General features: G+C 46.9%; 1 protein-coding gene across 1 annotated transcript; it reads right to left on the reverse strand.

The window, feature by feature from the left end:
* Nucleotides 1–19,312: 19,312 nt before the first annotated feature.
* Nucleotides 19,313–20,153, reverse strand: LOC147991431 (uncharacterized). The gene is made up of 2 exons (XM_087538558.1): nt 19,874–20,153; nt 19,313–19,797 (listed from the first exon to the last, which is right to left on the reverse strand). Exons 1-2 carry the CDS (start codon nt 20,151–20,153, stop codon nt 19,313–19,315), a joined length of 765 nt encoding a protein of 254 aa, XP_087394684.1.
* Nucleotides 20,154–23,299: the final 3,146 nt, after the last annotated feature.

The following is a 23,299-nucleotide window of genomic DNA, read 5'->3' on the forward strand; positions in this document are numbered from 1 at the left end:
AGCCTTTCAAGAAGGAGACCTGGTTCTTCGAATGGATCAACAGAAACCACACAAGCTTGCTCCGACTTGGGAGGGCCCCTTCATCATCACGAAAGTTCTCCACAATGGAGCATACCATCTTTACAGCATTGTGAAGGAAATATGCCCTAGAGGCAATAATAAAGTTATTATTTATTTCCTTATATCATGATAAATGTTTATTATTCATGCTAGAATTGTATTAACCGGAAACATCATACATGTGTGAATACATAGACAAACAGAGTGTCACTAGTATGCCTCTACTTGACTAGCTCGTTAATCGAAGATGGTTATGTTTCCTAACCATGAACAAAAGATTTGTTATTTGATTAACGGGATCACATCATTAGAAGAATGAAGTGATTGACATGACCCATTCCATTAGCTTAGCACCCGATCGTTTAGTATGTTGCTATTGCTTTCTTCATGACTTATACATGTTCCTATGACTATGAGATTATGCAACTCCCGTTTGCAGGAGGAACACTTTGTGTGCTACCAAACGTCACAACGTAACTGGGTGATTATAAAGGAGCTCTACAGGTGTCTCCAAAGGTACATGTTGGGTTGGCGTATTTCGATATTAGGATTTGTCACTCTGATTGTCGGAGAGGTATCTCTGGGCCCTATCGGTAATGCACATCACATAAGCCTTGCAAGCATTGCAACTAATGAGTTAGTTGCGAGATGATGTATTACGGAACGAGTAAAGAGACTTGCCGGTAACGAGATTGAACTAGGTATTGAGATACCGACGATCGAATCTCGGGCAAGTAACATACCGATGACAAAGGGAACAACGTATGTTGTTATGCGGTCTGACCGATAAAGATCTTCGTAGAATATGTGGGAGCCAATATGAGCATCCAGGTTCCGCTATTGGTTATTGACCGGAGACATGTCTCAGTCATGTCTACATTGTTCTCCAACCCGTAGGGTCCGCACGCTTAAGGTTTCGATGACAGTTTCATTATGAGTTTATATGTTTTGATGTACTGAAGGAGTTCGGAGTCTCGGATGAGATCAGGGACATGACGAGGAGTCTCGAAATGGTCGAGAAATAAAGATTGATATATTGGAAGCCTATGTTTGGACATCGGAAGTTTTCCGGATGAAATCGGCATTTTACTGGAGTACCGGGAGGTTACCGGAACCCCCCGGTAACCTAATGGGCCTTAATGGGCCTAGTGGAGGAAGAGGAGAGGAGGCCTAGGGGCTGCCGCGCGCCCCTCCCCCCCAAGTCCGAATTGGACAAGGAAGGGGGGCGGCGCCCCCCCTTTTCCTTTCTTCCCTCTCTTCCTTCTTCCCAAGTCCTAATCCAACTAGGGAAAGGGGGGAGTCCTACTCCCGGTAGGAGTAGGACTCCTCCTGCGCGCCTCCTCCTAGGGCCGGCCGCACCCCCCCTTGGCTCCTTTATATACGGGGGCAGGGGCACCCCTAGACACACAAGTTGATCTCTAAGATCGTTCTCTTAGCCGTGTGCGGTGCCCCCTTCCACCATAGTCCTCGATAATATTGTAGTGGTGCTTAGGCGAAGCCCTGCGACAGTAGAACATCAAGATCGTGACCACACCTTCGTGCTGACAGAACTCTTCCCCGACACTTTGCTGGATCGGAGTCCGGGGATCGTCATCGAGCTGAACGTGTGCTAGAACTCGGAGGTGCCGTAGTTTCGGTGCTTGATCGGTCGGGCCGTGAAGACGTACGACTACATCAATCGCGTTGTCATAACGCTTCCACTGTCGGTCTACGACGGTACGTAGATCACACTCTCCCCTCTCATTGCTATGCATCACCATGATCTTGCGTGTGCGTAGGAAAATTTTGAAATTACCACGTTCCCCAACAGTGGCATCCGAGCCTAGGTTTTATGCGTAGATGTCATATGCACGAGTAGAACACAAGTGAGTTGTGGGCGATATAAGTCATACTGCTTACTAGCATGTCATACTTTGGTTCGGCGGTATTGTTGGATGAAGCGGCCCGGACCGACATTACGCGTATGCTTACGCGAGACTGGTTCTACCGACGTGCTTTGCACACAGGTGGCTGGCGGGTGTCAGTTTCTCCAACTTTAGTTGAATCGAGTGTGGCTACGCCCGGTCCTTGCGAAGGTTAAAACATCACCAACTTGACAAACTATCGTTGTGGTTTTGATGCGTAGGTAAGATTGGTTCTTGCTTAAGCCCGTAGCAGCCACGTAAAACTTGCAACAAACAAAGTAGAGGACGTCTAACTTGTTTTTGCAAGGCATGTTGTGATGTGATATGGTCAAGACATGATACTAAATTTTATTGTATGAGATGATCATGTTTTGTAACCGAGTTATCGACAACTGGCAGGAGTCATATGGTTGTCGCTTTATTGTATGCAATGCAATTGCGCTGTAATGCTTTACTTTATCACTAAACGGTAGCGATAGTCGTGGAAGCATAAGATTGGCGAGACGACAATGATGCTACGATGGTGATCAAAGTGTCGCGCCGGTGACGATGGTGATCATGACGGTGCTTCAAAGATGGAGATCGCAAGCACAAGATGATGATGGCCATATCATATCACTTATATTGATTGCATGTGATGTTTATCTTTTATGCATCTTATCTTGCTTTGATTGACGGTAGCATTTTAAGATGATCTCTCACTAATTATCAAGAAGTGTTCTCCCTGAGTATGCACCGTTGCGAAAGTTCTTCGTGTTGAGACACCACGTGATGATCGGGTGTGATAGTCTCTACGTTCAAATACAACATGTGCAAAACAGTTGCACACGCGGAATACTCAGGTTATACTTGACGAGCCAAGCATATACAGATATGGCCTCGAAACACGGAGAACGAAAGGTCGAGCATGAATCATATAGTAGATATGATCAACATGGTGATGTTCACCAATGAAACTACTCCATCTCACGTGATGATCGGACATGGTTTAGTTGATTTGGATCACATGATCACTTAGAGGATTAGAGGGATGTCTATCTAAGTGGGAGTTCTTAAGTAATATGATTAATTGAACTTAAATTTATCATGAACTTAGTCCTGGTAGTATTTTGCAAATCATGTTGTAGATCAATAGCTCGCGTTGTTGCTTCCCTGTGTTTATTTTGATATGTTCCTAGAGAAAATTTGGTTGAAAGATGTTAGTAGCAATGATGCGGATTGGATCCGTGATATGAGGTTTATCCTCATTGCTGCACAGAAGAATTATGTCCTTGATGCACCGCTAGGTGACAAACCTATTGCAGGAGCAGATGCAGACGTTATGAACGTTTGGCTAGCTAAATATGATGACTACTTGATAGTTTAGTGCACAATGCTTAACGGCTTAGAATCGGGACTTCAAAGACGTTTTGAACGTCATGGACCATATGAGATGTTCCAGGAGTTGAAGTTAATATTTCAAGCAAATACCCGAGTTGAGAGATATGAAGTCTCCAACAAGTTCTATAGCTAAAAGATGGAGGAGAATCGCTCAACTAGTGAGCATGTGCTCAGATTGTCTGGGTACTACAATCGCTTGAATCAAGTGGGAGTTAATCTTCCAGATAAGATAGTGATTGACAGAATTCTCTAGTCACCATCACCAAGTTAGTAGAACTTCGTGATGAACTATAGTATGCAAGGGATGACGAAAACGACTCCCGAGCTTTTCATGATGATGAAATCGATGAAGGTAGAAATCAAGAAAGAGCATCAAGTGTTGATGGTTGACAAGATCACTAGTTTCAAGAAAAGGGCAAAGGGAAAAAGAGGAACTTCAAGAAAAACAAGCAAGCAAGTTGCTGCTCAAGTGAAGAAGCCCAAGTCTGGTCCTAAGCCTGAGACTAAGTGCTTCTACTGCAAAGGGACTGGTCACTGGAAGCGGAACTACCCCAAGTGATTGGCGGATAAGAAGGATGGCAAAGTGAACATAAGTATATTTGATATACATGTTACTGATGTGTACTTTACTAGTGTTTATAGCAACCCCTCAGTATTAGATACTAGTTCAGTTGCTAAGATTAGTAACTCGAAACGGGAGTTGCAGAATAAACAGAGACTAGTTAAGGGTGAAGTGACGATGTGTGTTGGAAGTGGTTCCAAGATTGATATGATCATCATTGCACACTCCCTATACTTTTGGGATTAGTGTTGAACCTAAATAAGTGTTATTTGGTGTTTGCGTTGAGCATGAATATGATTTGATCATGTTTATTGTAATACGGTTATTCATTTAAGTAAGAGAATAAATTGTTGTTCTGTTTACATGAATAAAACCTTATATGGTTACACACCCAATGAAAATGGTTCATTGGATCTCGATCGTAGTGATAACATATTCATAATATTGAATCCAAAAGATGCAAAGTTAATAATGATAGTGCAACTTATTTGTGGCACTGCCATTTAGGTCATATTGGTGTAAAGCGCATGAAGAAACTCCATGCTGATGGGATTTTGGAATCACTTGATTATGAATCACTTGGTGCTTGCGAACCATGCCTTATGGGCAAGATGACTAAAGAATCCGTTCTCCAGAACAATGGAGCGAGCAACAGATTGGTTGGAAATCATACATACTGATGTATGTGGTCCGATGAATATTAAAGCTCGCGACAAGTATCATTATTTTCTGACCTTCACAGATGATTTAAGCAGATATGAGTATATCTACTTGATGAAACATAAGTCTGAAAAGTTCAAAGTATTTCAGAGTGAAGTGGAAAATCATCGTGACAAGAAAATAAAGTTTCTACGATCTGATCGCAGAGACGAATATTTGAGTTATGAGTTTGGTCTTCAATTAAAACAATGTGGAATAGTTTCACAAACTCATGCCACCTCGAACACCACAACATAATGGTGTGTCCGAACGTCATAACCGTACTTTATTGGATATAGTACAATCTATGATGTTTCTTACCGATTTACCAATATCGTTTTGAGATCATGCATTAGAGACAGCTGCATTCACGTTAAAAAGGGGCACCATCTAAGTCCGTTGAGACAACACAATCTGAACTATGGTTTGGCAAGAAACCGAAGTTGTCGTTTCTTAAAGTTTGGGATTGTGGTGCTTATATGAAAAAGTTTCATCCTGATAAGCTCAAACCCAAATCGGAGAAATATGTCTTCATAGGATACCCAAAGGAGACTGTTGGGTACACCTTCTATCACAGATCCGAAGGCAAGACATTCGTTGCTAAGAATGGATCCTTTCTAGAGAAGGAGTTTCTCTTGAAAGAAGTAAGTGGGAGGAAAGTAGAACTTGATAAGGTAATTGTACCTTCTCCCTTATTGGAAAGTAGTTCATCACAGAAATCTGTTCCTGTGACTACTACACCAATTAGTGAGGAAGCTAATGATGATGATCATGTAACTTCAGATCAAGTTACTACCGAATCTCGTAGGTTAACCAGAGTGAGATCCGCACCAGAGTGGTACGGTAATCTTGTTCTGGAGGTCATTCTACTTAACCATGACGAACCTACGAACTATGAGGAAGCGATGATGAGCCCAGATTCCGCAAAATGGCTTGAGGCCATGAAATCTGAGATAGGATCCATGTATGAGAACAAAGTATAGACTTTGGTTGACTTGCCCGTTGTTCGGCAAGCCATTGAGATTAAATGGATCTTCAAGAGGAAGACGAACGCTGATAGTAGTGTTACTATCTACAAAGCTAGAATTGTCGCAAAAGGTTTTCGACAAGTTCAAGGTGTTGACTACGATAAGAGTTTCTCACTCGTATCTATGCTTAAGTCTGTCCGAATCATGTTAGCAATTGCCGCATTTTATGAAATCTGGCAAATGGATAAACAAAACTGCATTCCTTAATGGATTTATTGTATATGATGCAACCAGAAGGTTTTGTCAATCCTAAAGGTGTTAACAAAATGTGCAAGCTCCAGCGATCCATCTATGGACTAGTGCAAGCATCTCAGAGTTGGAATATACGCTTTGATGAGTTGATCAAAGCATATAGTTTTATACAGACTTGTGGTGAAGCCTGTATTTACAAGAAAGTGAGTGGGAGCACTACAACATTTCTGATAAATATATGTGAATGACATATTGTTGATCGGGAATAATGTAGAATTATTCTGCAAAGCATAAAGGAGTGTTTGAAAGGAGTTTTTTTAAGAAAGACCTCGGTGAAGCTGCTTACACATTAAGCATCAAGATCTATAGAGATAGATCAAGACGCTTGATAAGTTTTTTCAATGAGTACATACCTTGACAAGATTTTGAAGTAGTTCAAAATGGAACAGTCAAAGAAAGAAGTTCTTGGCTGTGTTACAAGGTGTGAAATTGAGTAAGACTCAAAACCCGACCACGGCAGAAGATAGAAAGAGAATGAAAGTCATTCCCTATGCCTCAGCCATAGGTTCTATAAAGTATGCCATGCTGTGTACCAGATCTATTGTATACCCTACACTGTGTTAAGCAAGGGAGTACAATAGTGATCTAAGAGTAGATCACTGGACAACGGTCAAAATTATCCTTAGTGGAATAAGGAAATATTTCTCGATTATGGAGGTGACAAAAGGTACATCGTAAAAAGTTACGTCGATGCAAGTTTTGACACAGATCTGGATGACTCTAAGTCTCGATCTAGATACATATTGAAAGTGGGAGCAATTAGCTAGAGTAGCTCCATGCAGAGCATTGTAGACATATAAATTCGCAAAATACTTACGGATCTGTATGTGACAGACCCGTTGACTAAAATTATCTCACAAGCAAAACATGATCACACCTTAGTACTCATTGGGTGTTAATCACATAAGCGATGTGAACTAGATTACTAGTAAACCCTTTGGGTGTAGGTCACATGACGATGTGAACTATGGGTGTTAATCACATGGTGATGTGAACTATTAGTGTTGAATCACATGGCAATGTGAACTAGATTATTGACTCTAGTGCAAGTGAGAGACTAAAGGAAATATACCCTAGAGGCAATAATAAAGTTATTATTTATTTCCTTATATCATGATAAATGTTTATTATTCATGCTAGAATTGTATTATCCGGAAACGTCATACATGTGTGAATACATAGACAAATAGAGTGTCACTAGTATGCCTCTACTTGACTAGCTCGTTAATCGAAGATGGTTATGTTTCCTAACCATGAACAAAAGAGTTGTTATTTGATTAACGGGATCACATCATTAGAAGAATGAAGTGATTGACATGACCCATTCCATTAGCTTAGCACCCGATCGTTTAGTATGTTGCTATTGCTTTCTTCATGACTTATACATGTTCCTATGACTATAAGATTATGCAACTCCCGTTTGCCGGAGGAACACTTTGTGTGCTACCAAACGTCACAACGTAACTGGGTGATTATAAAGGAGCTCTATAGGTGTCTCCAAAGGTACATGTTGGGTTGGCGTATTTCGATATTAGGATTTGTCACTCCGATTGTCGGAGAGGTATCTCTGGGCCCTCTCGGTAATGCACATCACATAAGCCTTGCAAGCATTGCAACTAATGAGTTAGTTGCGAGATGATGTATTACGGAACGAGTAAAGAGACTTGCCAGTAATGAGATTGAACTAGGTATTGAGATACCGACGATCAAATCTCGGGCAAGTAACATACCGATGACAAAGGGAACAACATATGTTGTTATGCGGTCTGACCGATAAAGATCTTCGTAGAATATGTGGGAGCCAATATGAGCATCTAGGTTCCGCTATTGGTTATTGACCGGAGACGTGTCTCGGTCATGTCTACATTGTTCTCGAACCCGTAGGGTCCGCATGCTTAAGGTTTCGATGATAGTTTCATTATGAATTTATATGTTTTGATGTACCGAAGGAGTTCGGAGTCCCGGATGAGATCGAAGACATGATGAGGAGTCTCGAAATGGTCGAGACATAAAGATTGATATATTGGAAGCCTATGTTTGGACATCGGAAGAGTTCCGGATGAAATCGACATTTTACTGGAGTACCGGGAGGTTACCGGAACCCCCCGGTAACCTAATGGGCCTTAATGGGCCTAGTGGAGGAAGACGAGAGGAGGCCTAGGGGCTGCCACGCGCCCCTCCCCCCCAAGTCCGAATTGGACAAGGAAGGGGGGCGGCGCCCCCCCCCCCTTTTCCTTTCTTCCCTCTCTTCCTTCTTCCCAAGTCCTAATCCAACTAGGGAAAGGGGGGGGGTCCTACTCCCGGTAGGAGTAGGACTCCTCCTGCGCGCCTCCTCCTAGGGTCGGCCGCACCCCCCCTTGGCTCCTTTTGTTGGAAATATGCCCTAGAGGCAATAATAAAAGCATTATTATTATATTTCCTTGTTCATGATAATTGTCTTTATTCATGCTATAATTGTATTATCCGGAAATCGTAATACATGTGTGAATAACAGACACCAACATGTCCCTAGTAAGCCTCTAGTTGACTAGCTCGTTGATCAACAGATAGTCATGGTTTCCTGACTATGGACATTGGATGTCATTGATAACGAGATCACATCATTAGGAGAATGATGTGATGGACAAGACCCAATCCTAAACATAGCACAAGATCGTATAGTTCGTTTGCTAGAGTTTTCCAATGTCAAAGTATCTTTTCCTTAGACCATGAGATCGTGTAACTCCCGGATACCGTAGGAGTGCTTTGGGTATACCAAACGTCACAACGTAACTGGGTGGCTATAAAGGTATACTACGGGTATCTCCGAAAGTGTCTGTTGGGTTGACATGGATCAAGACTGGGATTTGTCACTCCGTATGACGGAGAGGTATCACTGGGCCCACTCGGTAATGCATCATCATAATGAGCTCAAGGTGACCAAGTGTCTGGTCACGGGATCATGCATTACGGTACGAGTAAAGTGACTTGCCGGTAACGAGATTGAACGAGGTATTGGGATACCGACGATCGAATCTCGGGCAAGTAACATATCGATTGACAAAGGGAATTGCGTACGGGGTTGATTGAATCCTTGACATCGTGGTTCATCCGATGAGATCATCGTGGAGCATGTGGGAGCCAACATGGGTATCCAGATCCCGCTGTTGGTTATTGACCTGAGAGTCGTCTCGGTCATGTCTGCTTGTCTCCCGAACCCGTAGGGTCTACACACTTAAGGTTCGGTGACGCTAGGGTTGTGAAGATATGTATATGCAGTAACCCGAATATTGTTCGGAGTCCCGGATGAGATCCCGGACGTCACGAGGAGTTCCGGAATGGTCCGGAGGTAAAGAATTATATATAGGAAGTGCTGTTTCGGGCATCGGGACAAGTTTCGGGGTTATCGGTATTGTACCGGGACCACCGGAGGGGTCCCGTGGGCCCACCGGGTGGGGCCACCTGTCCCGGGGGGCCACATGGGCTGTAGGGGGTGCGCCTTGGCCTAAATGGGCCAAGGGCACCAGCCCCTATAGGCCCATGCGCCTAGGGTTTCCACAAAGGAAGAGTCCAAGTGGTGGAAGGCACCTCTAAGGTGCCTTGGGGGGGGAGGGAATCCTCCCCCTGGCCGCCGCACCTAGGAGATCAGATCTCCTAGGCTGCGCACCAACCCCCCTTGGCCCTCCTATATATAGTGGGGGAGAGGAGGGACTTCAAACACCAGCCCCTGGCGCCTCCCTCTCTCCCCGTTACGTCTCCGTTTCGTAGTATAGGCGAAGCCCTGCTACTGTGACGCCCTGCATCCACCACCACGCCGTCGTGCTGCTGGATCTTCATCAACCTCTCCTTCTCCCTTGCTGGATCAAGAAGGAGGAGAAGTCTCCCGTCCCGTACGTGTGTTGAACGCGGAGGTGCCGTCCGTTCGGCGCTTGGTCATCGGTGATTTGGATCACGTCGTGTACGACTACATCATCACCGTTCTTTGAACGCTTCCGCACGCGATCTACAAGGTATGTAGATCCATCTGATGACTCGTTGCTAGATGAACTCCTAGATAGATCTTGGTGAAACGAGTAGGAAATTTTTTGTTTTCTGCAACGTTCCCCAACAGTGGCATCATGAGCTAGGTCTATGCGTAGTTCTTCTTGCGCGAGTAGAACACAATTAGTTGTGGGCGTAGATTTGTCAACTTTCTTGCCGCTACTAGTCTTATCTTGCTTCAGCGGTATTGTGGGATGAAGCGGCTCGGACCAACCTTACACGTACGCTTACGTGAGACCGGTTCCACCGACTAACATGCACTAGTTGCATAAGGTGGCTGGCGGGTGTCTGTCTCTCCCACTTTAGTTGGAGCGGATTCGATGAACAGGGTCCTTATGAAGGGTAAATAGAAGTTGACAAATCACGTTGTGGCTTTAACGTAGGTAAGAAGACGTTCTTGCTAGAACCCTAAATCAGCCACGTAAAACTTGCAACAACAATTAGAGGACGTCTAACTTGTTTTTGCAGCAAGTGGTTTGTGATATGATATGGCCAAAGTTGTGATGAATGATGAATGATCTATATGTGATGTATGAGATGTTCATGCTATTGTAATAGGAATCACGACTTGCATGTCGATGAGTATGACAACCGGCAGGAGCCATAGGAGTTGTCTTTATTCTTTTATATGACCTGCGTGTCATCGAGAAACGCCATGTAAAATTACTTTACTTTATTGCTAAACGCGTTAGCCATAGTAGTAGAAGTAATGGTTGGCGAGCAACTTCATGGAGACACGATGATGGAGATCATGATGATGGAGATCATGGTGTCAAGCCGGTGACAGGATGATCATGGAGCCCCAAGATGGAGATCAAAGGAGCTATGTGATATTGGCCATATCATGTCACGTTAATTATTTGATTACATGTGATGTTTATCATGTTTTGCATCTTGTTTACTTAGAACGACGGTAGTAAATAAGATGATCCCTCATAACAATATCAAGAAGTGTTCTCCCCTAACTGTGCACCGTTGCTAAAGTTCGTCGTTTCTAAGCACGCCGTGATGATCGGGTGTGATGGATCCTTACGTTCACATACAATGGGTGTAAGACAGTTTTACACATGCAAAACACTTAGGGTTAACTTGACGAGCCTAGCATGTGTATAGACATGGCCTCGGAACACAGAAGACCGAAAGGTCGAGCATGAGTCGTATAGAAGATACGACCAACATAAAGATGTTCACCGACGTTGGCTAGTCCGTCTCACGTGATGATCGGGCACGGCCTAGTTGACTCGGATCATGTAATACTTAGATGACTAGAGGGATGTCTAATCTAAGTGGGAGTTCATTAATAATTTGATTAGATGAACTTAATTATCATGAACTTAGTCTAAAATCTTTGCAATATGTCTTGTAGATCAAATGGCCAACGTAGTCCTCAACTTCAACGCGTTCCTAGAGAAAACCAAGCTGAAAGACGATGGCAGCAACTATACGGACTGGGTCCCAAAACCTGAGGATCATCCTCATAGCTGCCAAGAAAGATTATGTCCTACAAGCACCGCTAGGTGATCCACCCGTCCCACAGAACCAAGACGTTATGAACGCTTGGCAGACACGTGCTGATGACTACTCCCTCGTTCAGTGCGGCATGCTTTACAGCTTAGAGCCGGGGCTCCAAAAACGTTTTGAGAGACATGGAGCATACGAGATGTTCGAAGAGCTGAAAATGGTTTTTCAAGCTCATGCCCGAATCGAGAGATATGAAGTCTCCGATAAGTTCTTCAGCTGTAAGATGGAGGAAAATAGTTCTGTCAGTGAGCACATACTCACTATGTCTGGGTTACATAACCGCTTGTCTCAGCTGGGAGTTAATCTCCCGGATGATGCGGTCATTGACAGAATCCTCCAGTCGCTTCCACCAAGCTACAAGAGCTTTGTGATGAACTTCAACATGCAGGGGATGCAAAAGACCATTCCTGAGTTGTTCTCAATGCTGAAATCAGCGGAGGTAGAAGTCAAGAAGGAACATCAAGTGTTTATGGTGAATAAAACCACTAAGTTCAAGAAAGGCAAGGGTAAAAAGAACTTCAAGAAGGACGGCAAGGAGGTTGCCACGCCCGGCAAGCAAGCTGCCGGGAAGAAGCCAAAGAATGGACCCAAGCCCGAGACTGAGTGCTTTTATTGCAAAGGGAAGGGTCACTGGAAGCGGAACTGCCCTAAATACTTAGCGGACAAGAAGGCCGGCAACACCAAAGGTATATTTGATATACATGTAATTGATGTGTACCTTACCAGTACTCGTAGTGACTCCTGGGTATTTGATACCGGTGCCGTTGCTCATATTTGTAACTCACAGCAGGAGCTGCGGAATAAACGGAGACTGGCGAAGGACGAGGTGACGATGCGCATCGGGAATGGTTCCAAGGTTGATGTGATCGCCGTCGGCACGCTGCCTCTACATTTACCTACGGGATTAGTTTTAAACCTCAATAACTGTTATTTAGTGCCAGCTTTGAGCATGAACATTGTATCGGGATCTCGTTTAATTCGAGATGGCTACTCATTTAAATCTGAGAATAATGGTTGTTCCATTTATATGAGAGATATGTTTTATGGTCATGCTCCTATGGTGAATGGTTTATTCTTAATGAATCTCGAGCGTATTGCTACACATATTCATAGTGTGAGTACCAAAAGGAGTAAAGTTGATAATGATAGTACCACATAGTGGCACTGCCGCCTTGGTCACATAGGTGTCAAACGCATGAAGAAGCTCCATGCAGATGGACTTTTAGAGTCTCTTGATTATGAATCATTTGACACATGCGAACCATGCCTCATGGGTAAGATGACCAAGACTCCGTTCTCAGGAACAATGGAGCGAGCAACCGACTTATTGGAAATCATACATACTGATGTGTGCGGTCCAATGAGTGTTGAGGCTCGCGGTGGCTATCGTTATGTTCTCACGCTCACTGATGATTTAAGTAGATATGGGTATATCTACTTAATGAAACACAAGTCTGAAACCTTTGAAAAGTTCAAGGAATTTCAGAGTGAGGTTGAAAATCAACGTGAGAGGAAAATCAAGTTTCTACGATCAGATCGTGGAGGAGAATACTTGAGTCACGAGTTTGGCACACACTTAAGAAAATGTGGAATAGTTTCACAACTCACGCCGCCTGGAACACCTCAGCGTAACGGTGTGTCCGAACGTCGTAATCGCACTCTATTGGATATGGTGCGGTCTATGATGTCTCTTACTGATTTACCGCTATCTTTTTGGGGCTATGCTTTAGAGACTGCCGTATTCACTTTAAATAGGGCTCCGTCGAAATCCGTTGAGACGACACCGTTTGAATTATGGTTTGGTAAGAAACCTAAGTTGTCGTTTCTGAAAGTTTGGGGATGCGATGCTTATGTCAAGAAACTTCAACCTGAAAAGCTCGAACCCAAATCGGAAAAATGCGTCTTCATAGGATACCCAAAAGAAACTGTTGGGTACACCTTCTACCTCAGATCCGAAGGCAAGATCTTTGTTGCCAAGAATGGGTCCTTTCTAGAGAAAGAGTTTCTCTCGAAAGAGGTAAGTGGGAGGAAAGTAGAGCTTGATGAAGTATTACCTCTTGAACCGGTAAATGGCGCAACTCAAGAAAATGTTCCTGAGGTGCCTGCACCGACTAGAGAGGAAGTTAATGATAATGATCAAGATACTTCTGATCAAGCTCCTACTGAAATTCGAAGGTCCACAAGGACACGTTCCGCGCCAGAGTGGTACGGCAACCCTGTCTTGGAAATCATGTTGTTAGACAACGGTGAACCTTCGAACTATGAAGAAGCGATGGCGGGCCCGGATTCCGACAAATGGCTAGAAGCCATGAAATCCGAGATAGGATCCATGTATGAAAACGAAGTATGGACTTTGACTGACTTGCCCGCTGAACGGCGAGCCATAGAAAATAAATGGATCTTTAAGAAGAAGACAGACGCGGATGGTAATGTGACCATCTATAAAGCTCGGCTTGTCGCTAAGGGTTATCGACAAGTTCAAGGGGTTGACTACGATGAGACTTTCTCACCGGTAGCGAAGCTGAAGTCCGTCCGAATCATGTTAGCGATTGCCGCATTCTATGATTATGAAATATGGCAAATGGACGTCAAAACGACATTCCTTAATGGTTTCCTTAAGGAAGAATTGTATATGATGCAGCCGGAAGGTTTTGTTGATCCTAAGAATGCTGACAAGGTATGCAAGCTCCAACGCTCGATTTATGGGCTGGTGCAAGCATCTCGGAGTTGGAACATTCGCTTTGATGAGATGATCAAAGCGTTTGGGTTTACACAGACTTATGGAGAAGCCTGCGTTTACAAGAAAGTGAGTGGGAGCTCTGCAGCATTTCTCATATTATATGTAGATGACATACTTTTGATGGGAAATGATATAGAACTCTTGGACAGCATCAAGGCCTACTTGAATAAGAGTTTTTCAATGAAGGACCTTGGAGAAGCTGCTTATATATTAGGCATCAAAATCTATAGGGATAGATCGAGACGCCTCATAGGTCTTTCGCAAAGCACATACCTTGATAAGATATTGAAGAAGTTCAATATGGATCATTCTAAGAAGGGGTTCTTACCTGTGTTACAAGGTGTGAAATTGAGCTCAGCTCAATGTCCGACCACGGCAGAAGAAATAGAAGAGATGAGTGTCATCCCCTATGCCTCAGCCATAGGTTCTATTATGTATGCCATGCTGTGTACCAGACCTGATGTAAACCTTGCCGTAAGTTTGGTAGGAAGGTACCAAAGTAATCCCGGCAAGGAACACTGGACAGCGGTCAAGAATATCCTGAAGTACCTGAAAAGGACTAAGGAAATGTTTCTCGTTTATGGAGGTGACGAAGAGCTCGTCGTAAAGGGTTACGTCGACGCTAGCTTCGACACAAATCTGGATGACTCTAAGTCACAAACCGGATACATGTATATTTTGAATGGTGGGGCAGTAAGCTGGTGCAGTTGCAAGCAAAGCGTCGTGGCGGGATCTACATGTGAAGCGGAGTACATGGCAGCCTCGGAGGCAGCACATGAAGCAATATGGGTGAAGGAGTTCATCACCGACCTAGGAGTCATACCCAATGCGTCGGGGCCGATCAAGCTCTTCTGTGACAACACTGGAGCCATCGCTCTTGCCAAGGAGCCCAGGTTTCACAAGAAGACAAGGCACATCAAGCGTCACTTCAACTCCATTCGTGAAAATGTTCAAGATGGAGACATAGAGATTTGTAAAGTGCACACGGACCTGAATGTAGCAGATCCGTTGACTAAACCTCTCCCTAGAGCAAAACATGATCAACACCAGAAGTCCATGGGTGTTCGATTCATCACAATGTAACTGGATTATTGACTCTAGTGCAAGTGGGAGACTGTTGGAAATATGCCCTAGAGGCAATAATAAAAGCATTATTATTATATTTCCTTGTTCATGATAATTGTCTTTATTCATGCTATAATTTTATTATCCGGAAATCGTAATACATGTGTGAATAACAGACACCAACATGTCCCTAGTAAGCCTCTAGTTGACTAGCTCGTTGATCAACAGATAGTCATGGTTTCCTGACTATGGACATTGGATGTCATTGATAACGAGATCACATCATTAGGAGAATGATGTGATGGACAAGACCCAATCCTAAACATAGCACAAGATCGTATAGTTCGTTTGCTAGAGTTTTCCAATGTCAAAGTATCTTTTCCTTAGACCATGAGATCGTGTAACTCCCGGATACCGTAGGAGTGCTTTGGGTATACCAAACGTCACAACGTAACTGGGTGGCTATAAAGGTATACTACGGGTATCTCCGAAAGTGTCTGTTGGGTTGACATGGATCAAGACTGGGATTTGTCACTCCGTATGACGGAGAGGTATCACTGGGCCCACTCGGTAATGCATCATCATAATGAGCTCAAGGTGACCAAGTGTCTGGTCACGGGATCATGCATTACGGTACGAGTAAAGTGACTTGCCGGTAACGAGATTGAACGAGGTATTGGGATACCGACGATCGAATCTCGGGCAAGTAACATATCGATTGACAAAGGGAATTGCGTACGGGGTTGATTGAATCCTTGACATCGTGGTTCATCCGATGAGATCATCGTGGAGCATGTGGGAGCCAACATGGGTATCCAGATCCCGCTGTTGGTTATTGACCTGAGAGTCGTCTCGGTCATGTCTGCTTGTCTCCCGAACCCGTAGGGTCTACACACTTAAGGTTCGGTGACGCTAGGGTTGTGAAGATATGTATATGCAGTAACCCGAATATTGTTCGGAGTCCCGGATGAGATCCCGGACGTCACGAGGAGTTCCGGAATGGTCCGGAGGTAAAGAATTATATGTAGGAAGTGCTGTTTCGGGCATCGGGACAAGTTTCGGGGTTATCGGTATTGTACCGGGACCACCGGAGGGGTCCCGTGGGCCCACCGGGTGGGGCCACCTGTCCCGGGGGGCCACATGGGCTGTAGGGGGTGCGCCTTGGCCTAAATGGGCCAAGGGCACCAGCCCCTATAGGCCCATGCGCCTAGGGTTTCCACAAAGGAAGAGTCCAAGTGGTGGAAGGCACCTCTAAGGTGCCTTGGGGGGGAGGGAATCCTCCCCCTGGCCGCCGCACCTAGGAGATCAGATCTCCTAGGCTGTGCACCAACCCCCCTTGGCCCTCCTATATATAGTGGGGGAGAGGAGGGACTTCAAACACCAGCCCCTGGCGCCTCCCTCTCTCCCCGTTACGTCTCCGTTTCGTAGTATAGGCGAAGCCCTGCTACTGTGACGCCCTGCATCCACCACCACGCCGTCGTGCTGCTGGATCTTCATCAACCTCTCCTTCTCCCTTGCTGGATCAAGAAGGAGGAGAAGTCTCCCGTCCCGTATGTGTGTTGAACGCGGAGGTGCCGTCCGTTCGGCGCTTGGTCATCGGTGATTTGGATCACGTCGTGTACGACTACATCATCACCGTTCTTTGAATGCTTCCGCACGCGATCTACAAGGTATGTAGATCCATCTGATGACTCGTTGCTAGATGAACTCCTAGATAGATCTTGGTGAAACGAGTAGGAAATTTTTTGTTTTCTGCAACGTTCCCCAACACCTTTATATACGGGGGCAGGGGGCACCCCTAGACACACAAGTTGATCTCTAAGATCGTTCTCTTAGCCGTGTGCGGTGCCCCCTTCCACCATAGTCCTCGATAATATTGTAGTGGTGCTTAGGCGAAGCCCTGCGACAGTAGAACATCAAGATCGTCACCACGCCGTCGTGCTGACAGAACTCTTCCCCGACACTTTGCTGGATCAGAGTCCAGGGATTGCCATCGAGCTGAACGTGTGCTAGAACTCGGAGGTGCCATAGTTTCGGTGCTTGATCGGTCGGGCCGTGAAGACGTACGACTACATCAACCGCGTTGTCATAACGCTTCCGCTGTCGGTCTACGAGGGTACGTAGATCACACTCTCCCCTCTCGTTGCTATGCATCACCATGATCTTGCGTGTGCGTAGGAAAATTTTGAAATTACCACGTTCCCCAACACATTGAGCATCAAAAAGATGAGCCACGGGCTTGGAACGCGGAGCTGCTCCGCCCCTTTTATACTTAAGCACTCGTTCAAATAAAATGTAATAAGAAACACCTTTGTAATTCGTTTATCAAAGACAAGAACTTATGGTCCTATCATTCGATTGTTGTTGTTCTTATTTACTTCTGAAATCCCCCAGTGGGTGGGCTTAGTCGCGAATCTGTTTCACCTAAGTTCGAAAGAAAATCCTACTGAGTGGAGAGCAATCCTTCCACTCGGGGGCTTAGCTGCAGTCCAGTACTCGCCTAAGTTCTCTCATTAGGAGGCTTAGCTGCAGTCCGGTACTCGCCTAAGTTTGAAAAAATCCTACCTAGTGGAGAGCAATCCTCCCACTCGGGGGCTTAGCTACAGTCCAGCACTCGCCTAAGTTCTCTCACTAGGAGGCTTAGCTGCAGTCTGGTACTCGCCTAAGTTTGAAAAAATCCTATCGAGTTGGGAGCAATCCTCCCACTCGGGGGCCTAGCTGCAGTCCAGCACTCGCCTAAGTTCTCTCACTAGGAGGCTTAGCTGCAGTCCGGTACTCGCCTAAGTTTGAAAAAATCCTACCGAGTGGAGAGCAGTCCTCCCACTCGGAGGCTTAGCTGCAGTCCAGCACTCGCCTAAGTTCTCTCGCTAGGAGGCTTAGCTGCAGTCCGGTACTTGCCTAAGTTTGAAAAAAATCCAAGTTTGAAAAAATCCTACCGAGTGGAGAGCAATCCTCCCACTCGGGGGCTTAGCTGCAGTCCAGCACTCGCCTAAGTTCTCTCACTAGGAGGCTTAGCTGCAGTCCGGTACTCGCCTAAGTTTGAAAAAATCCTACCGAGTGGAGAGCAGTCCTCCCACTCGGAGGCTTAGCTGCAGTCCAGCACTCGCCTAAGTTCTCTCGCTAGGAGGCTTAGCTACAGTCCGGTACTCGCCTAAGTTTGAAAAAATCCTACCAAGTGGAGAGCAATCCTCCCACTCGAGGGCTTAGCTGCAGTCCAACACTCGCCTAAGTTCTCTCACTAGGAGGCTTAGCTGCAGTCCGGTACTCACCTAAGTTTGAAAAAATCCTACCGAGTGGAGAGCAGTCCTCCCACTCGGAGGCTTAGCTGCAATACAGCACTCGCCTAAGTTCTCTCGCTAGGAGGCTTAGCTGCAGTCCGGTACTCGCCTAAGTTTGAAAAAATCCTATCGAGTGGAGAGAAATCCTCCCACTCGGGGGCTTAGCTGCAGTCTAGTACTCGCCTAAGTTTGAAACATGCCCCTATCCGCAAGGACGACGAGGTGCAGGTTGACTGCAACCTTCTCCTTCGGAGCGGCGACACAAATACAACGTCCGGTCCATCCCTATCCGCAAGGACAACGAGGTGCAGGTCGACTGCAACCTTCTCCTTCGGAGCTGCGGCACAAATACAACGTCCGGTCCATCCCTATCCGCAAGGACGACGAGGTGCAGGTCGACTGCAACCTTCTCCTTCGGAGCTGTAGCACAAATACAACGTCCAGTCCATCCCTATCCCCAAGGACGACGAGGTGCAGGTCAACTGCAACCTTCTCCTTCGAAGCTGGCACAAATACAACATCCGCTCCATCCCTATCTGCAAGGACGACGAAGCGCAGGTCGACTGGAGCCGCCACCTCAGAGCTGCGTATCCAACGCAAAGACTATTCCAAGCAGTGAGCAAAGTCCATTCGAGGACAAACACAAGCACATTCGGAAATAAACCAAATTTAGATAAATCCTAAAAGTTCCAAGCAGAAAATCAAAAGTACTCGGGCATCAAGCCCGAAGGAGTTCAACGGTTACAACAATCACTCGGCATTCTGAGGCAAATTTAAAGCGTATTCAAGTTTCATGAGTCTGTTCACTCGGCCGGAGAAGGGCTGGCAGGCTCCACGAATGAGTCCAGGTCAATCCCATCAGCGATCCGAGTGGCAGCAGCGATGAAAGTCTCCATGAAGGACTGGAAGTCGTGCTTTTCGGTGTTAGCGACTTTGATCGCAGCTAGCTTATCTTCACGAGCCTCCTTGCAATGGACTCGCACCAAGGACAGCGGAACATCAGCACCGCACCGGGCAGAGAATTTCTTCCATTCTTGCACTCGGTCAGGGATCTCGTTCAGTCGAGTCATCAGGGATTCCAAGTCATTCTGAAGCGTCTCCCCTGGCCAAAGTGATGAGTCGATTTGAGAGATAACCTCCTTCAGGCGCGCAAGGTAGCTTGTGGCGCTGGCGATACGGGACTCCAGTCGGAGCACGTTCATCGCAGTTTCGTCGTAGACTGGGGAGGCGATAGGGTCCAGACCCGTCTCGACCCTTCCAGTTTCTTCGTCGAAGTCTTGGCAGAGTTCTGCAGCAAAAAATTAGTCAATCGACCGAGCAAGATCCAATTGCAAGCATCAACACGGTTGGGTTAAAAGAGATACCTCCCAGTGCGAGATAAAGCTTCTTGGCAAGAGTCCTCAGATAAGCTTCTGTGTCATTCCTCTTGCGGATTGTAGACTCCAACTTTTCATTCAGGACGACCTTGTCCTTCTTCAGACTGGTCACTTCGCGGTTAGCTTCATTAAGACAAGATTTCAGTTTGTTCACCTCTCCTTCCAGCGTTCCGATTGAAGCAAGCTTCTGGTCTGCGAGAGCGGTTTTGTCTTGGGCTGCTTTTTGTGCGGCGACGAGGTCCGAGTCCTTCTCCAGAGCCAACTTCATTTTCTCTGCAAAAGAAGCAATCGAATCAAAGAAGAGATCAAAGAGATATATTGAAAGTCAGTCGACAATCAGTCACCTTCCATACCAGCGGCCTCGTCTTAAGCTTTTTTCAAATTTTGCTGGGCCAATTCCAAGTCTAGGTTGAGTTGCCTCTGCTTCTCCTCAAGTTCAGCAAACTTGGAAATAAGAGTACAAGACTTCTGCAGAAGGCAAAAGACGGATCAATCGATAAGATCAAAGGTGGTTCACTTCTGAGTGAATAAAACCTAAAGAAGTTCATTTAGACCCCAGCCGACCGCACACAGTCGACTGCGGTCCCAGGGGCTACACCCAGCGGGTGCACTTGGTGTGCCCCCGCTGACTAAGACTCAACTCGTCCGGTCCGCCCGGACCAAGTCAAAAAAAAGCTGATCAGACCCGAGTCGACTGCCAGCAGTCGACTGCGGTCTCGGGGACTACACCCAGTGGGTGCACTTGGCGTGCCCCCACCGGTTCAGATCCTACTCGACTGGCCCGCTGGAGTCGAGTGTAAGGAGTAAAAGAAAAGAAAGAAGAACTCAGACCCCAGTCGACTACCAGCAGTCGACCGTGGTCTCGGGGACTACACCCAGTGGGTGCACTTAGCGTGCCCCTACCTGTTCTGATCCCACTCGCCCAGATCAAGTGGAAGAGCGAAACTACCAAAAACAACAAAACACCCAGTGGGTGCTCTAATTCGACGCAAACAACAGGAGATTGTGCAGAAGAAGATTTTTCGAGAACAAAAACAGTCAGAAAGTCTACTCACCTGGACATTGGCCCGAAGAGCAGTGCTGGCGTCGTAGGCAGCCTGGCTGTTCTCATGCACTGTCTTCACCCGCTCCATCATCATGTCAGCTTGTCGGATGGCTTCCGCAGCCGCTTCCGACTGGTTGTCCGGGACGGGGTAGCTGGTGAAAAAGTGAGAAGACGACCCAGGTGCGGTGGCTTGGAGCTCCGCGGAGTGGAGTTGGACAGGTGAAGGAATCACAGGTGTAGTCGACGGTGCGGGATGCCCACTCGATAAGGGTGCAGCGAAGGTCACAGAGGCCCAGCCCGCGTCTTCAGGTTGACGGACGGGAGGTGTTAGTTGGTTCTTGCCGAGCCATCCTGCCAGCTGCTACCTTCTTGCTCTTCCTGGGCTTAAGAGCCACATCTTCGTCGTCATCTGGAAGATCAATGATGTTGGGCGGAGCTGTAAGGCAAATCATTCGACCCCAAGTGAACCACTCGAACGCAGTCGACCAAAGAATCAAGAACAAAATCACAACAGTTTATACCTGGGTTGGAGGTTACCGCATCTTCCATTTCCTCGTCCCGGTACTGGAAAGAAGAGGTTCCTGACGTAGCAGCACTGCAAAGACCCGCATTCAACCGGTTACGTCTGGTTAATCGAGTCGACGAAAAAGACAAGTCAGATGGTTACCCGGAGATAGTAGGAATGGTCACTTTGATCCTGGGCAAAGCTTTTGGCAGTTTGGAGGAGGTGGCTTTCAGCGCTTTCGGTGCTAGAGGCGGCGCAACTTTGGATTGCTTTGGAGCCTTCTCAGTCGGCGTTGGGGAAGACGTAATGGGGCGCTTCGACGATTGCCCAATCGGCGCGGCCGCCAAGCCCGAAGCGCTTGCCGGGTCGTGAGCGTGCTTGGATCTCCTCTCCCTGCGAGGAGGCGAGTCGACTTCTTCATCATCAGTCGATTCGTCGCTCTCGTCGTCCTCCTAGGCTTCCGAATGCTCCTCACCGCTCTCGCCCCCGCTCCCTTCTTCCTCAGCGTCTTGGTCTAGCACTCTGTTGGGCATTGAGTACATGTCGATGAGGGCCTGAAAGGATAACGATCAAAGGAAATTCAGTCGACCACAAACAAGACATCACACGGTGAATCAGAAAGATACTTGATAAAACAGAAGTATACCTGCTCCGGCTGGTGCGAGTTGTCGAATGGAATCACCCTCCTAGACCCCCGGGGGTTGTCTTTGTTGCCGGTGATTCCCCTCAACCACTTCTCCAAGATCTCCTCACTGACATCCTCCGGGTGGATCCGAGTGGAGTCCTCGAGCCCAGAGTACATCCACATCGGATGATCACGCGCCTGAAGAGGTTGGATGCGTCGACCGAGAAAGACCTCCAGCAGGTCCATCCCGGTCACTCCGTCGCGGACAAGCTGGACGACCCGCTCGACCAGCACCTTGACCTGCGCCTTCTCTTCTGGAACTACCTTCAGGGGGCGGGCTTCTCCACTCGAGCCAAGGAAAAGGGAGGAAGTCCAGTCGACTGACCCGGGGTCGGCTGAACCTTGCAGTAGAACCAAGTCGACTGCCAGCCCCGAACCGAGTCGGAAAGAATCATGGCTGGGAAAGTACTCTTGCTCATCATCTGGATCCCCAGACCCCCGCACATCTGGATCACTTGTGTCTTCTCATCACTCGACTTGGCCTTTTTGACCGACTGGGAGCGGCAGGTGAAGATGTGTTTGAAAAGACCCCAGTGCGGTCGACAGCCCAAGAAGTTTTCACACATCGACACGAAAGCGGCCAGATAGACTATGGTGTTTGGAGTGAAATGGTGGAGTTGAGCCCCAAAGAAGTTCAAAAAACCCCGGAAGAAAGGATGGGGAGGTAGTGAGAATCCGCGATCTACGTGGGTGGCGAGGAGAACACACTCACCCTCCCTTGGCTGCGGCTCGGTTTCGTTCCCCGGGAGCCGTGCCGACTTGTGGGGGATCAGTCCCCCCTCCACCAGGTCGTTGAGGTCATCTTGGGTGATTGTCGAGCAGATCCAGTCGCCCTGGATCCAGCCCGCCGGCAGGCCAGATCTCGACGACGATCCGCCCCGGCTGGTCCGCTTGCCCTTGGCCTTCGCGGTCGCCTTCTTCGTGCGTTCCAGCGCCACCGTCCTCTCCTTCCCCATGGCGATGGGACGAGCTCGAGCAAATGTCCGGCGATAAGGGCGGAAGCGAGCGTGGCGGAGAGATCGGGAGAAGAAGAAGAGAGAATGGGAGCGCGCGGGGCAGAGGCCCGGTCCAGGGCCTTTTATAACGTCTTTCACCGAGTGGCTGACTGGTGGACCCAGACGATCTAAACAAATCCCGCAACAGTCGCGCACGCAGTACGTGGCGAAAAAGGTGGCGCGG

Source organism: Triticum urartu, chromosome 1A (genome assembly GCF_056163025.1).
Source record: "Triticum urartu cultivar PI428250 chromosome 1A, HENAU_Tu73, whole genome shotgun sequence".
In the NCBI taxonomy this organism is placed as follows: domain Eukaryota; kingdom Viridiplantae; phylum Streptophyta; class Magnoliopsida; order Poales; family Poaceae; genus Triticum; species Triticum urartu.

Coding starts and splice junctions, on each gene's coding strand:
- LOC147991431 (XM_087538558.1), bottom strand. CDS start 20,153: ATGAAGTTGGCTCTGGAGAAGGACTCGGACCTCGTCGCCGCACAAAAA. Junction 19,798..19,873: donor GCTTTATCTCGCACTGGGAG/GTATCTCTTTTA, acceptor TTTTTGCTGCAG/AACTCTGCCAAGACTTCGAC.